This window comes from Porites lutea, chromosome 4 (assembly GCF_958299795.1).
Source record: "Porites lutea chromosome 4, jaPorLute2.1, whole genome shotgun sequence".
Taxonomy (NCBI): Eukaryota; Metazoa; Cnidaria; class Anthozoa; order Scleractinia; family Poritidae; genus Porites; species Porites lutea.
The window spans coordinates 3036073-3050944 of NC_133204.1; the positions used below are offsets into that span (position 1 = coordinate 3036073).

General features: G+C 40.2%; 1 protein-coding gene across 1 annotated transcript; it reads left to right on the plus strand.

Moving 5' to 3' along the window:
- Positions 1-636: 636 nt before the first annotated feature.
- LOC140935266 (uncharacterized) lies at positions 637-12208 on the plus strand. The gene is made up of 9 exons (XM_073384813.1): positions 637-1502; positions 5130-5163; positions 5591-5685; positions 6079-6135; positions 6723-6794; positions 7469-7679; positions 8309-8752; positions 9699-10585; positions 11425-12208. The coding sequence occupies exons 1-9, from the start codon at positions 1270-1272 to the stop codon at positions 12134-12136; spliced, it is 2745 nt and encodes a 914-aa protein (XP_073240914.1). The 5' UTR covers positions 637-1269; the 3' UTR covers positions 12137-12208.
- Positions 12209-14872: the final 2664 nt, after the last annotated feature.

Below are 14872 nucleotides of genomic sequence, written 5' to 3' on the forward strand. Positions count from 1 at the left end.
TGCCGCTAGAACATCCCTTGGGAGAGGCCGGCCAGTTTTTGTCCCAGCACACTTCAGTTTGAATAGCCCGGTGGTCACGGTCGGACAGCGACACCGCCCCAAGCTAACTATTCAGTCCAGCCAGACTTAGCTGATTTTGGATTTTAGCCTCTTTCATATCGGATTTTCATTTGAGCAAATACTGCAAAACTGGTAGTAACCACGCGAAAGAGTGAGTCCTCACACCAAAGGATCTTGTCCACAGGCTAAAGTTAGAACTATACAATCTGTCTCCATAATTGGCTACGGGAGCGGGTATATTACTTGTAACAATTTCAAACATAAGATTCAGTGACTTTGCAAGTTTATCCCAACAGCAATGGAGAGTAGTTCAAGTTCTAAAAGTTAGTGGAGTATGTGACAGCGTACAGGTCATGCCCATTACATTTTGCCACCATTTCAAACGTTTGAGTCGTGCAACATGCACTACTTTGAACACGGTTGAATATTAGCAGAAACTCGTAAGGGGTTGAACAACCCCTTATGAGTTTCTGATATTAGTGAATGAAACCATGCGGGGTAACTAACTCTTCTCTGTTCTGTAGCGCTCAATTTTGCTGTTTATGTCGCAAAACTTTTGAGCAAAATGTGTAAATTTTATTGTTTGCTCCATTTTCAAAAGTTTGCATGACCTTGGCGCAATTAGAGTTAGCTGAAAAGAACTCCCCTGAGAACTTTTGGGCGGGGTCCTTCTGCGATAGGTCAGTGCTCTCCTTTGGTCGCGTCGTGTGCCCTTGTTGCGACTTTTAATCTTTTAAGTCAATCATTTGTGCTGTCAATCATTATCCTCGCTTCGTGTTGGTTGCACTAAAAACTCTTGTGAGACTTACCTTTCTTTAAGAATTATCCGTCAGCTCCGAGAACCATTTTCTTCTCGAGTTTGCAGCGCTTCTGTAATAAATTACGCTTGATATCTTCTCTCTTAGCGTACATTTATCCAAAGCTAATTTCGAAGTTTTCTATAACGTCTAATTTCAATGACAAAGCGCTTTTTAATTGAGCAGAATGCTAACAACCAGTGCGTATCCTATTGGCTGCTAACACCTTGTTTTGTCAACGTTCATTTGCGTCTTGTAAGTACGCATGCGTGATGGCTCGTGACCCATGTGCTGGCCTGCTTGATAACAGGAGTTATGACGACAAAGTGGGCATTAGTGTGATCGCGACAGGATCAGGGCAAGCTCTGCAACTTGGCACAACAAAAGAAGCTGAGATTTTCCAGTTTCAGCCATGCAGGGCTCAAGCGAAGTCATTATGGAACGATCGAATCCTTTAGGCACTGAATTGGTCGTGAGTACCTCTTCGACTGTTGACATGACCTGTGGACATCCTGAGCTTCTTCAATCCCCAGCTATCCCAGTGTCTTTGAAGACAGCTGCCTCTCCGAGCCCTATGGATTGCGAGTCGGAGGAAGCTGATAGCGCAAACGTTGGCCTTGAGCAAGCTCTTCAATCGTTTGTAAGGTACGCAATCACAATTGATTTATTATCACATTGCGATTAAATATTTGGTCCATATTCTGGGAAAACTGCGCAAAGATCGTCTGTGCCCAGGTGGTTGCATTAAATTTGTAGATCACGCTAGGAACTTGGTGTTCTTTTTTACATGAAGGTTAAAACTGAGCGTTTTAAAATTTATTGTGAATTTTATACGGCGTTCTTCGCGTTGTCGATATAGGCAGGTCATAATCCCAATGGATTTCGACTCCTTGACTTGCGCATATTTTGACTGCTAATTGCTGGCCGTAAACTAAATTTACCGATTGAAGTCATTTATTGGGGTTTGTTTTTGTCGAGGAATTGGTGGATCGAAGCCATGTGTGTTGCTGTTAAGGGCAGATGTGATTCGCTTATGTGGGAAGTCGTTCAGTTGTTTTTTCCGCTCTGCACGTGGCTTATGAAAAAAAAATTTCATTCATTCGGTTTTCCACGATCGAGGAATTTCAGAGAAATTGCTTTAGCTAGACCGATCTCCAAGATGAGCAAACTAAACCGAGATGTGGCTGACGTTTACGGGCATATTCTCGTCTTGTTTACAAGGTTGTTGTAATTAGCAGCGAAATAAAATGGACAGCTCCATCGTTTGACATATACAACCTTTAATGTTTTTTGTTTTGTAAACACAGAAGGCGTTTATTTGAGAAATTCATTCCTTGCTAAATACGTTACATCAAAAGAGAAAAACTCTATCAAACTTACGATCAGTGAAGTTTATTTAGTATTTATCAATCTTTTTCGTTCAAAGTGCCCCCTCGTTGAATGAATGGATGCAAATCACTTTTCTTCTTTATTTTTCGCTGCATGATTTTAGTTTGTTTGCCATTAGCTCAATGAAGCGTGGTAATGTTCGGTTAAACCTCATTTCTTACGACTATTTTGTCATCTGCGGGTAAAACGTTCGGTGCCGTTGATCGCCGACCTCGCGTGTCAAAGTTTGTAATCGCGTTAGTTCTGAATGCAGATAAAACACCGAAAAATCTTCTTTGCGCGTTTTTAACTCGTGAGCTCACATGGTGGTCGAGCAACTTCCTTTTCACACATCCGTAGCGGGTCTAAAATTAGTTTAGCGAAACCCTAGTGAGCTCAGTTCCAATGACGTAGAAGTAATTTCAGTGTTCTTAACCCGTGAAACTCCATCGTACTTTTGCCATGGCAATGCTGAAATAAAGAAACACTTGCAAACAAGTTGCCGTAATATTTAAAAATGTTTTCGTGAGATGTGCGGCGATGGAGTCAAATCTATAGCAAACACGCTGTCAAAGGGGTCGGCATCGCCGTACATTTCACATGCCATCCAATTCAATGAAACACGTGTAGATAGTGATTATCAGACAACTTCAAAAGTCAGGTGCTTCTGATCAAATATACGTTATAATACCTTTTCATGCAAGCAATTATTTCTTTAGATCTTTTCACCTCCTTGTCTGGGCGGGATTTCGACGAGGTCAGTCGAAAAAGTTTGCAACGAAAAAAGGAAAAGCAGAAAATTGCATTCACGTGCAATTTTGAAAATAAGTTTCTTTCTAAAACCGTTTTTTCACCAGTTTTGGAAAGATATTGACGTCTTATTGTTATTTCCCCTGTTCGTAAATGAGTTTCGCGGGAAGTTTCGCGCGAAAAATTAAAGGACGCTCGTCTCGTTTTTTAATACAGCTTTTTGTCGCTTTAAACAAAAGCCTTCCATTTATGAGCGTACGGAATTGCAAAATCTAAATGATATTCACGAAAGATTAAAAACATAATATTTTTAGCCCAGAAATATAATCGTGCTTTCACTTTGGGCAGTTTTGAAAGATTTGAAACTGACAACGTCTGTTTATTTCGTGTTGGAAATGGACGAGGGGAAAGTTCTTTTTGAACGTGACACGAAGGCCTTACGCTGTGAAATGCAGCATGTCTAGGGGCTTTGTTCGACCATGTGTTCCACTGTTTGATCATCCATTTGGGTCGTGGGAACGGGGTTTTTATTGTTTTCATATTAAAATATTTGCCTTGTATATTTACTTGCCCTGTATTGCGTTTTAAATGACTCGGGTAAAACGGTGCATTTTTTTTGCGGATTTTTTTGCGCAATTTAACTTGCGCCTCGAGTGTTTTTTTTTTTAAAATTCAGTTACTGGTGAGTGCAAAGGGATTTACAAAGGTGGGCTCTACTTATTTATAACTTGAATGAAAAGTTTTCCGAAGAGTTAGACTTGCTTTAAATTACACAGGTGAATAAGTCAAAGATGATAAATTCATTTCAAGATTGTGCTAAATGTCCTCATTAAGATTTTTCAAGTGAATATATTGTGAACAAGAATTTTTTTCATGCTTTGATGAAGACGCCAGGTTATTTTGACTACTCAGCAGAGACTTGGTGCGCTCCAAAAATACCCATTATTTTTTCTGCATATATTCAGGGGTGGGGTTATTTTAAATTACACTATTACCAGCTTACTGTGAATTTCCATCAGATTGGTTACCTTCAAAATGACTGACTAGCTAACATTGCTGTCTTGATGGTGAAATTTTTGTATGTGTAGAAACTAAATTCTGTTGGGTAATTAAAATCCTAAAGTTTGTTTTTTTGCTAAAAATTTGTGATTTAAATAATGTTTTGTTATCTAATTGGTTAAAGTAATTTTTAAGTGGGATTTTAAGAAACAAAATGCTGCAGCCATAAATATTTCTATTTATCAGATGACTTAAACAGTCATCCAGGCCAGGTGGCCATTATTACAGTTTTTATTTGATATTTAATTTATCACCTGTCTGAACAAAATGTGTTTTGCTGTATAAAATGGTGAATGTTGTAGACAGCTCTTGTCTGTCTCAGTTCAAAGTGCAAATGAATTTTTTAACAGAACTAGTTTTTTTTTTTCAAAAAAAAAACAACAACAACATCAACAACAAATACTGATGAATACCTCTTTACATTGTCATACTATTTTGTAAACACAATTAAACTCTTTATGGATTACAAGGTTAAGAATATATAATTGAACATCTCCAAATTTTGTGTGAACATAAGCACTGTTCTGTTGACCAAAGACGGTAATTATGATGGTAGAAATTAATCCTATTTTAATCACACATACAATATGATCTAAAATTAAATTAAACATGTCCGTAGGCACTTGGGCAAGTTATAATGTAGAAACTGAAGAGGAGGTAGCATAAAAACAGCACTAAACTATGACTGTCTTCATATTTAGCCAAAACAATTCACCGTTTATACGTCTGGTTAGCAACTTCTGGTTATCAATAAATGGTTTAGCAAATGCATACTAGTCAACTTGAATTAGTCTAAGAACTGAGAACTCAACACTTGCTATGCAACGTTATAAATAGGCTGTCTTGTGCAAATAAAAGTTCATGTAACATTTTAAATTTAAACAAAGTGCGTACAACATAAACTTAAACCGTGTTTGCATGCACGTTTGACTTCAATAGTCAAACAGACTGTTTTATAGCAAAACAAGCACCAGCCACTGCTTTGTCTGCAAAAATATTTTAGATTCATGAATCTTGCATATGTGGATGAAGGTTTTGACAATTTTTCTAGCTAAAGATGAAGCATATTCAACCTTCAAACTTTTCTTTTTTCAGCAAGGAGATACAAGAGAGGATCCAAAAAATTCTGGTAAATGTAATGCCTTTATTCTTTGTTGACAAGTTTTGTGACAGGCCTTCCAGGGGTGGAAGCAGCAAGTGACATGGCGCCATCATTGAATGACTGGTGAAAATCTTCTCAGAAAGCACCGTCATCGGCAGAAAAAGAGGAAAGAATTGTGGCTGCAATAATCCATTTTCTAAGTAGTGAAAGTGACTTCCATTCACTTTTGCATTGGCTGTATTGGCAGTGACATAACAAACTCTCTTTCATTATATGCTGTGAATTACAAATTGAGTATCACAAAATTTAATTCCAAACCAAAGGCAACTTTTTCATCCTGGTTTTAAGGGGACCTGGGACATTCTTTTCCTTTAAAATACCAGGTTGACAGGCAGTATCAGAAATGACCAGACCGCACACTAATAATTTTACATATTATTAAATTATTTTACAGGAAGAGGTACAACAGCTGTCAGACACTGAAAAATTGTTGCTCTATCTTCGACTTCCTGGTGAGACAGCCTCTGAATCCAAAGATGACTTTGATCAGTAAGTCTTTAATAATTATATCTAATTTGTTAACCAGGGGCAGGGCAATACTGGTGAAATGATCAGCCTGAAGTCTTGAGTGCAGAGAACTTTTCACACTTAGGTAAAGAAATACCAAAAACAAGATAGTGAGATATTTTGCAAGGATGGTCCTGATCAGGGAAGATGAAAAAATAGTGGGTTCATTACTTCATGGAAGCAGGAAGGTTTTTTTGATATTGTAATGCTTGGAAAACATTAACGTATGAATTAATTATCGTATACTGATAATCGTATATTTGTAATTTGGTTGTTTGGTAAAAAATATTGAATAAATATGTCTTTAGTCTGTAAATTTTCAATCTGTTGTAACTTTTAAAGGATTTAAAAGTTGTTAATGTCTTACTTTAATAGAAATCAAAGTCTTCCCATCTCTACTACAAGAGCAGAGCAAACACAAGCATTTCACTGGTGAGATTTTTTTGTGGTGATGGTGGTGATACAATTACCCTGTTGAAGTTTTATTATTGATCAATTTCCTCAAATATTTGTTCAAATAGACAGACTACAAAGTCATAGTTGAATATCCGACAAATTCCCTCTGCAGAACAAACCTAGCATTCCCTGTGGAATATATATACATACAACCTCAAACAGGTTCATAAGATATACATAGGACTGTTTCTTGTCCAAACTCAGTAGCCGGTATTATAGAGTCCATTGGTCCTTATTCAGAGGAGTTTCCTTGTTAATTAGCATCTTGGTCTCCCTGCAGTTGCCTCTTGATAAGGGTTTAACAAATTGAATCATGTTTAAACACACAATCAGATTCCATCCAATCAAAACTGTTTAGCATATTTTCATTTACACGTGCAAAGATGTTTTGTCACTTTGAACAGTATATATTTGGTCAGTTTTTAGATTTCATCTTGTCATTTGATAATGTCATAGCGAAATCGAAAAATCGTGTTTAAACTTTTTTTGCTTATCTTTAATCTTAAGAATCATGTTTTAGTAGTTAATTTAACAGTAGTGCTGATTATTTGTGCTTTTTAAAGGATTCGATGTCATTTGGAGGAGTGTGACAACAATTCCACTTTGCCCAAGCATGAAGTCTATGATGAATATAAGTAAGTCATTAATTGCCATAAATCCTCTATTAAGCCCCCTGGGGGGGGCTTAATAGAGGATTTATTTAAGGCTTATTTAAGGATTTATTTAGGGCTTATTTAAGTTGGAAAAGACAATCATGGCTGTCATTAAGAGGCAGGGGCTGGGGATTCCCCCAGCTACTATAAACATGGCCCCCGGCTACTTTCAAAGGAAAATAGAAGAAAAATTGATTCCCACCTACTTGTTGTATTTACCCGGCAACTTGAAATCTTAGTGACAACCCTGGACAATGGTATCAGTTCTCCATAAAGAACTAGAATTTTATATAGAAAGTGAAAAAGCTCAAGTACAAGAAGGTTGGAGGTCATGCAGCCAAGGATCAGAATCAAATCTGAACTTCTAGTAGGTAAATAAACCACCCCACATCAGTCTACGCACAGTTTTACAGTCGTCCGAATTGTCCCACATGCTTCATCTCAGAATTTACACAGAAATCACTGTTTTTATGTGTGAACACATTAAGCCGTATCCGGTATAGCCCAAAAGCTATCTGCTATAAAGTGAAGAAAGCCTAAGGCATACAAAAGGATCCAGATGATTAGGGAAACCAGATTTAACTGTCCTGTGGCCATTCATTTTGTTTCATCATTTTTTGACTGATTGAGATGTTTCAATCAATTTTTTCAAACAGAGCTCACTGTGAGAGCATGAATGCTGCTCGGACATTAAGTGCACCTGACTTTGGGAAGATTATCAAGTGTGTGTTTCCAAGAGTGAAGGCAAGACGACTAGGGACACGAGGGAATTCCAAATACTGTTATAGTGGAATCCAAAGAAAAAAGAACGTAAAACCACCTACCCTGCCATCTCTACAAGTGCCATCAGCAAGTGAAAAAGAAAAGGTGAGAAATATATTTTGTGTTACTTTGTTATTGTTGTTTTTAATGTAGCATTTAGCTTTACAGCCTTGAAACACAATGTTAAGTTATTGCAGGCGACCAGAGAAGCCCGCAATCCTTATCTCCGGGTTGCTATTATGTGTGAGCAACACAGCATGTACAGTATGTAGCCAGCATTCATTTGGACTTCCACTAAGAATGAATGGGTGCCAAAAACTCAATCTCATCACGCATGCTCAATTGTCACTCATGTCATCTGATATCCTATCATGTGTTGCCTCGGACAAGGCTCCGTAGTAAGGGGAAAAGGCAAAAAATGGGGTGAAACTTATCCGGAGCATAGCATTACAGCAAGAGTTTTTTGACCTTCGATCTATCTCACATGTACTCCCTGACCTCTGGTTATCCTAGTTATAATGTGTAAGGCCTTCCTAAGAGTTTTTATTTGAATGGTGTCACGCAAGGATTTTGTCTGCAGACTTACAAAATCATTTCAGTTAAGTTTGCTAAGGTCCAATATTATGCCTCTCATTTAAGATATCAAAATGTCTTAACCATTAATGAAACAATTCTGGTTTCAAGCAATTTTGTCACAATAATTCTCTTTAACCAGAATTTGAATCACCTTTCAGAGTTCAAATAATTCAGCAAACAGTCCAAATGGAGGAGACAAAATAGAAGAAGACCAAACCCTCTCAGCAGCTTGTATGCTTGTGTGTGAGTGGGCCAATAAACTCCTTGGTAGGGTATTCAGCACGTTGATTGAACTGGCCAGGTTTCTTGTTGGCGGGAGTTACGTATCCAGCAAATCCATGGCAGCATTTGTGGTAATGTCCAGCAATGATCTAAGCACACCTCAGATAAGTCATTCATTAGTGTCTCTATTGACACCCTTGAAGCAAAGTGATGATCCAATGTTACTGTCACAAAAACGGCGACAGTCACAGCAGATGCCTAAGAAGATGCCGCAAAGACAACAGCAGAAGCAAATTCAACAAATTCCTTCCAATTCCTTAATCCAGCAGGGAGCAGCTCTTTGTAACACAACACCACAGTTACTGGCTCACAAGGCTTTGGTAAGTAGAAATAAATACAGTTGAACTGCCAGTAGGTTGGCCACCCTCAGGGTTCTGGCAAGTGGCCGCTTAATGGAGGTTGGCAGCTCAATGGAGGTTTGTCATAAATTAGAGTGGAACCCCATCAATACGGTCACCAATGGACCAAAAAAAGTTTGGCTGTATTTACAGGTCACCATATTAACATTAGGGTTTTTTAAAAGAAAATGTATGGCCGTTTTTCCGGGGGACAGAAAAAAAGGTGGTCGTAATAACAAGGTAGCTGTAAGGCAGGGTTTCACTGTAGCATAATCTTAAGCAGAAGTTGCACTTTGTTTTGTTGAAAGAAAAAAAAAACACGGAAGAGGAACGGCATTACTGTGCCACAATTAGTCGTCGCCTTCTATGTTACACTGAATTTTCCTTAATTATCGTATTTGTAAAATAAATCCAAGAACTTGACGGTCACTTAATATTGTGACAACAATAAGAGAACTCTCACTGAGATGGCCACAAGGTGGCGGCTGTCACAGGATAAAGGTGACTACTTACACTTTAATACTTTATTTCAACAACATAAATTACAAATTAGTACAAAGAACAGCGTTGAAAAGGGAAGGAACCTCAAAAAGTGCGGTAGCACCATTCTAGGAGGAAACCCTAAACTACCTATAAGCTTAATTATAAGATATATACAAAAAAATCGAACTATATACAGAAATTCAAAAGTGAGCTAAAATCTAGAAATCTTCGACTTAAAATCTGCCACAGAAGTCGCTCCTCTAATATCTTATTTGCCCAATTGATTTTTTATAGATTTTAAACCGAGGTTCTTGCATACTAACTGGCAAGAGAGACGATTCCATTCCCCAAATATTCTTTTCAAGAAATTATAATTATTTGAATAAATTAGTCCTTGAATAACTTATTATAGGTTTACAGTGTAATTTGTTGTTTGCATTTTTAGGTAAGCGTCTCAAGTCCACAGAAGACACCCCATAAACAGCCATTACATATCCAACCAAAGCCAATACAAGCATCTCTCCAGAGTCCCCCTTCTCAGATAGGACAGTTTTATCAACAACAACAACCACAGTCAGGGAACCCTACCACTACACCCAGTGGATTTCCTTCCAAAATAAGACCTGTTACTCCATCGATGATGTCCCCGACAACTCCTATACAGCAAGCAATGCCACAGACACCTTCACCATTCCAGTCATCACCAAAGTTCAACACTCCAGGGACACCACAGAATCGTCCTGTTACTCCCAGTTCGGCTAACGCCACACCTAGACACACACCAAACTCAGCAGAGCCCACCAGGTTTTTGTTCACACCAATCACTAATGGATCACAAGAACAGAGGGTAAATAGAGGAGAGACAAGCCCTCCGACGTTGCGACCCACTGCAACCCATCCTAGCCAGCTTATTAATAGTGACTGGCCGCAGCAAGGAGCAGCACAGATGGGAGTCAATGATATGCCCATGTCACCCAGTAAACAACCAAGATTGATTAACCAGAACCCTCCTTCTACACCAACCTCAAACCGCAGACCTGGTTCGTTTGCGTACCCTCTGCCTTCTCCCAGAACTCCACAGCGCATAGCTCCACAACAGTACGTGACGTCGCCAACAATGGCTTCGCCCGGGGTGGGGCGACAGTTGAATCCTGTCTCGCCAAATGTTGTACAAAGGAGCCAGGAATTTATGCTCCCGACAGCGATTTCACATGTTGAGACTATGGCTTCCACTGGGTACTCTCAGGGGGTCAGTATGAGTAGCGTTGTCTCCTCTGGAAGCGATGTACATATGACACAGCAGCAGCAGCAGCAACAGCAGTCTAAGCAAGGGTAAGTCATTTACAAAAGCGATAAAAGGTGTGGCATAGCCTGAGTAAGCGGGGACATTTCGCGACTCACCACTGGTTTCCCCGCGAAAGGACGTCTGAAGAACGAGCGCAAAAACTCCATATTGATGACCTGTCACTGCCCAGTTCTGGGGTTGAAGCAAATTTCCCTCGCGGCATGATCAATCAGAGGTTCTGCCGCGATCCGGGAAGTGACGCGTAATCGGTATGGAATTTCTGCGCACATCCCTCAGACGTCATTTTGCAGGGAAACCAGAGGTGGCGGTAAGAAAGTTCGGCTGTTTTCTCAAGCTAGATGTAGCAGTGACACGTTGTATAGTTCCTAGAGGGACGAGTTAAACTATAAATTTGGCGGCGTTTCTGATCTGAAAATTTGGCAAACGCCAAATTTTTGCAATGTTAAACAACAGTTCCTGTTTTGTTTGATTGTTTTCGGCTAGAAAGGTGCCTCGTAACTCTAATGGCGACCTTTTTAGGTTTGACCTCCCGAAGCGGTACCAGTTCAAAGGGGGTTTGTTAATTTTTTCATGGCAGAAACAAGAAGGGTATGAAGAATTTCTAGACCACGAATGGTCGTCTTTCTTTCCTCAGAGCCAAGCACGGCGAGGAAAGAAGTAAAATAATGCAAATTTTTGGAGAGATTGGGGCTTCAACCCTCTTTCCTCGCGACTTTGCCGCTTGCCCCTCACGCGCGCTTTCGATCTAGTGTAACTCGAAAGGAAATAAGAGAATGCTGGCAGTCTAAATAATTTCTGATACCACATAATATCCGAGCTGAGGCATTTGTAATATTAATTTGCATTTTGTTGGTATGATTTTTAGGGCACCTGGTCTGTTGCCCAAATCGTGTAGATTCAGCAGTGGTTCAGATAATGGACAAGTGCCGCAAGCGTCTATGATTCAACATCAAACAATGGATTATTCACCAGAATTGGAGTCGATCTGTAACCAGGCCATTAGTTCTACAGGTCAAATGCCTCCGCCATCGTACCAGCGAAGTCAGTCTGTTCCTCCCTTGACACAGCATGCGCTGGCCGAACAGCGGTTTCATCCATTGACACCGCAGACTACCACCCGTCCCCAGCACTTGACACCATCGCCCATGGACTCGTCAAATCAACACTTGAATGGTTTAAAGGAGCTACGCAACAGAGTTCTCCATGGTGATGTTAATAATAATGGCTCAAGACCACCGCCTGATAGCGCTTTCTCCGCGCGGAGAAACTTAACACCCATGCTCAACGCGGAACATTCAAACATGACCGCTGCCCCGCCGAACTGGGCGGTGTCACAGGTCCGAACAAACCACCCGAACAGGGCTGGCGAGGATCATGAAATGACCATTCTGGAAAATAACTTGACTTTTGCGGATCTAAGCAATGAAAATGATGAAACATTATCTGATCTAAATACGCTGGATGAGGCTACTACGGAAGCAGTACTGAGAAATATTTGTAATAACACCTCTGGTGTTTGGCCCACTAATGACGTTCATACATGGCCAAGCTCACAACCGCTGCAAATTATGGATTAAGCCTTACTTCCTGTAAACACACCCCCGCGCGCTAGAACAGAAAAAAATGTGTGCTTAAGGGAGGTTGGTTAAGAATACCGTGTTTGTATGAGGTTTTTATTATGACCAGGTTTTCGCTTACACAAAGTGTCTTCTAGCGGATTGGTTTGCTCGGTTCTACAATTTCTTCCCTCAAAAATACAGGTTTTTAATCGGTGTGATAGTTATGTCAATTAACATATACAAATATTGTAGAACATTTTGCTGAGTGGATTGTAGACCGGCAACCAAATTTTAACTTAACTATTTGTTTCAAAGTGTGCAGGTGTTGAGGTGCGGATATTGTGGAGTGTAATTTATTTTCCATATCAATCTCTTTTTCAATATAAAGTATTGATATAATTATGTATTAAAGGAGGATTTTCCTTTTATGATTTTGACTCATTTCTGTCGCTTTATTTTCTCATTACAGTCGAACCTCCCGTAAGCAACCACCCAAAATGCAAGACTGAGTGGTCGCCTACGGGAGGTGGTCGCTTACAAGAATCCAACCACAGGGGGTCTCATCCGAGAAGAGGTCCAGACACATCTACTTTATGGAAGATATTTATTGCATGCGATTCTCTAAGTTAAGCCATGCATAGTTCTATGTTGTCACTAAAGTTTTTCGTATATTCTTAGTAGCATAATGCACACAGCGAACATAGAGATCATAGAATGCGTTAAGTGGTTGCTTACAGGAGGTTAAAATCAATGGTATATCATCAACCGTCAGGACCAAAACGTGGTCGCGGTCTCTTACAGGAGGTGGTGTTTTACTAGAGGTTCCAACTGTAAGGCTGTGATTGGGAAAGTTTTGGTGTTTTGGATAGGCGGTCGTTTGCGGAACGTGGTCATTCACGAGAGGTGGTCGCACATGTATACATGAGGTTCGACTGCATACATAAATCAATACTTAAATAAAACTGCACACTGCGCTAATGGTTCGTTGATAAAGATATTGTATAGTACAGTCTTACATTACACAAGTTGATCTCACCCTAAACAAATCGGGTACATATAAAGATCAAACCGTCCCATATATAAGACTGATATCCCAAGCGGGTGGGTGTCAGTAAAACGCGGGGTCGGGATCGGGGTCTATCTTTTTACTAAAAAGACAAAAAAGATAGACGCCGACACCCTTCCCGTGTTTACTGATACCCCCCCCCACACACACACACACACACAAATAACCGTGCAGATGTTTTCTCGGTCGGCTGAGGGTCAAAAACGACACAGGGAAACCGCAACCCGTCGCCGTGACGATTCCCTTCCCATGGGTTCCCGACCAAGGAGCTGTTTACATGGAGGGAGGAAGATCCTATAGAGGGCGGATCATCCTAACGCCACATGTTAGGTTCTAGGAGCTTCCTAGCTGAGAAGTAGGAAGGTCCTGGCACCGTGTGAACTGCCCTCGCTTGGAAGATTCTAGTACTAAGAACAAACCAGACAAAAATGACGACGGTTCGTTCAGTGGATAATCACAGCAATAGAGGCCGAACAAATCGTTTGGCGTTACCACAAGCTGATCATTGTGACAATTCTGCTGTAAAGTATTTATTAACGTCGGTAAAGAGAACAGAGGGGCCCAAATTGCCGCCATCTTTAATTCCTTCTCTACTTGGGTACCAGACGGACCGGAATTTCTGCGCGTATACCAAGACCCAGAGAAAAACCTCTCGGAGCAAGGGAGAGAACCTCCAACATACTCAACCCACATATAGCGTCGACGCAGGGATTTGAGCCCAGGCCATATTAGGTGAGTCAAGTGCTTTCTACACACTGCGTCACACTTGCTCCCCAGTTCGTACCTGTCAGCCGGTCAGTGTTATATATTTTCAAAGCGATAAAGTGTACTACAAGATAGGAATTGGGAAATTATGGTTTCGCGGCGAGGCGTAACAGATCCACTACAAACCTCTCGTTACTGACGATTCCAAAACAGATGTTCCAAGAACATCGGGGACAGGAAAAACAGGAATATTTTTTGGCCCTTGCCCCAACATGCGTTTTGTTTACAGAGTGCAGAGACAAACTAATGTCCAGGTCTAATATGACTACGGTGTACCTTGTTGCGTTACATAGTACAACATTTGATAGAAAACGGTATATTGTTTTTGCTATGGACGTAAGCAAAAGCTAAGAATATTTAGTGCACAATAATAAGCACAAGGATAAAATAGTCTTAAGACACAAGACTCGTGCGTTAATGTGCCATGTTATGCCTGGGACACTAGTGAAAACCAAGCAAAATAGGCAGAAGCCAGTCAGGCAAAACCCTTCAAAAACAAGAAATTTGAAGTATCTACGAGCTGCAAGGAAAACACAAGTTTACGTTTGTTTGGAATTTTAATGTTACACGCAACATTTAGGATACGACCTTCTTATCTTGCCTTCTTAGTATTCCACCCTTTGCGCACACTTTTATATCTTGCCCTGCCAGGTATATGTTGAATTTGCATTTTCTTAGCTTTTATATTAAAACTCTCATATAAAAAAAGTAACACCAACAAAAATATTAATCATTTGATTGAAAAGAAAATTTGATTTTACGAATTCTTTTACGAAGGACGTGATTATACCAATTGTCCAGAGGCGGACTTGGTACAGGTTAGTACTTCGATTTCTTTTGAGGCGGGTGGAGGGGTGCCCACCTCCTCCCTCACGTTTTTTCTCCGTCGGGGGGTGGGCAAGGCTACACTTAAGTACTACTAG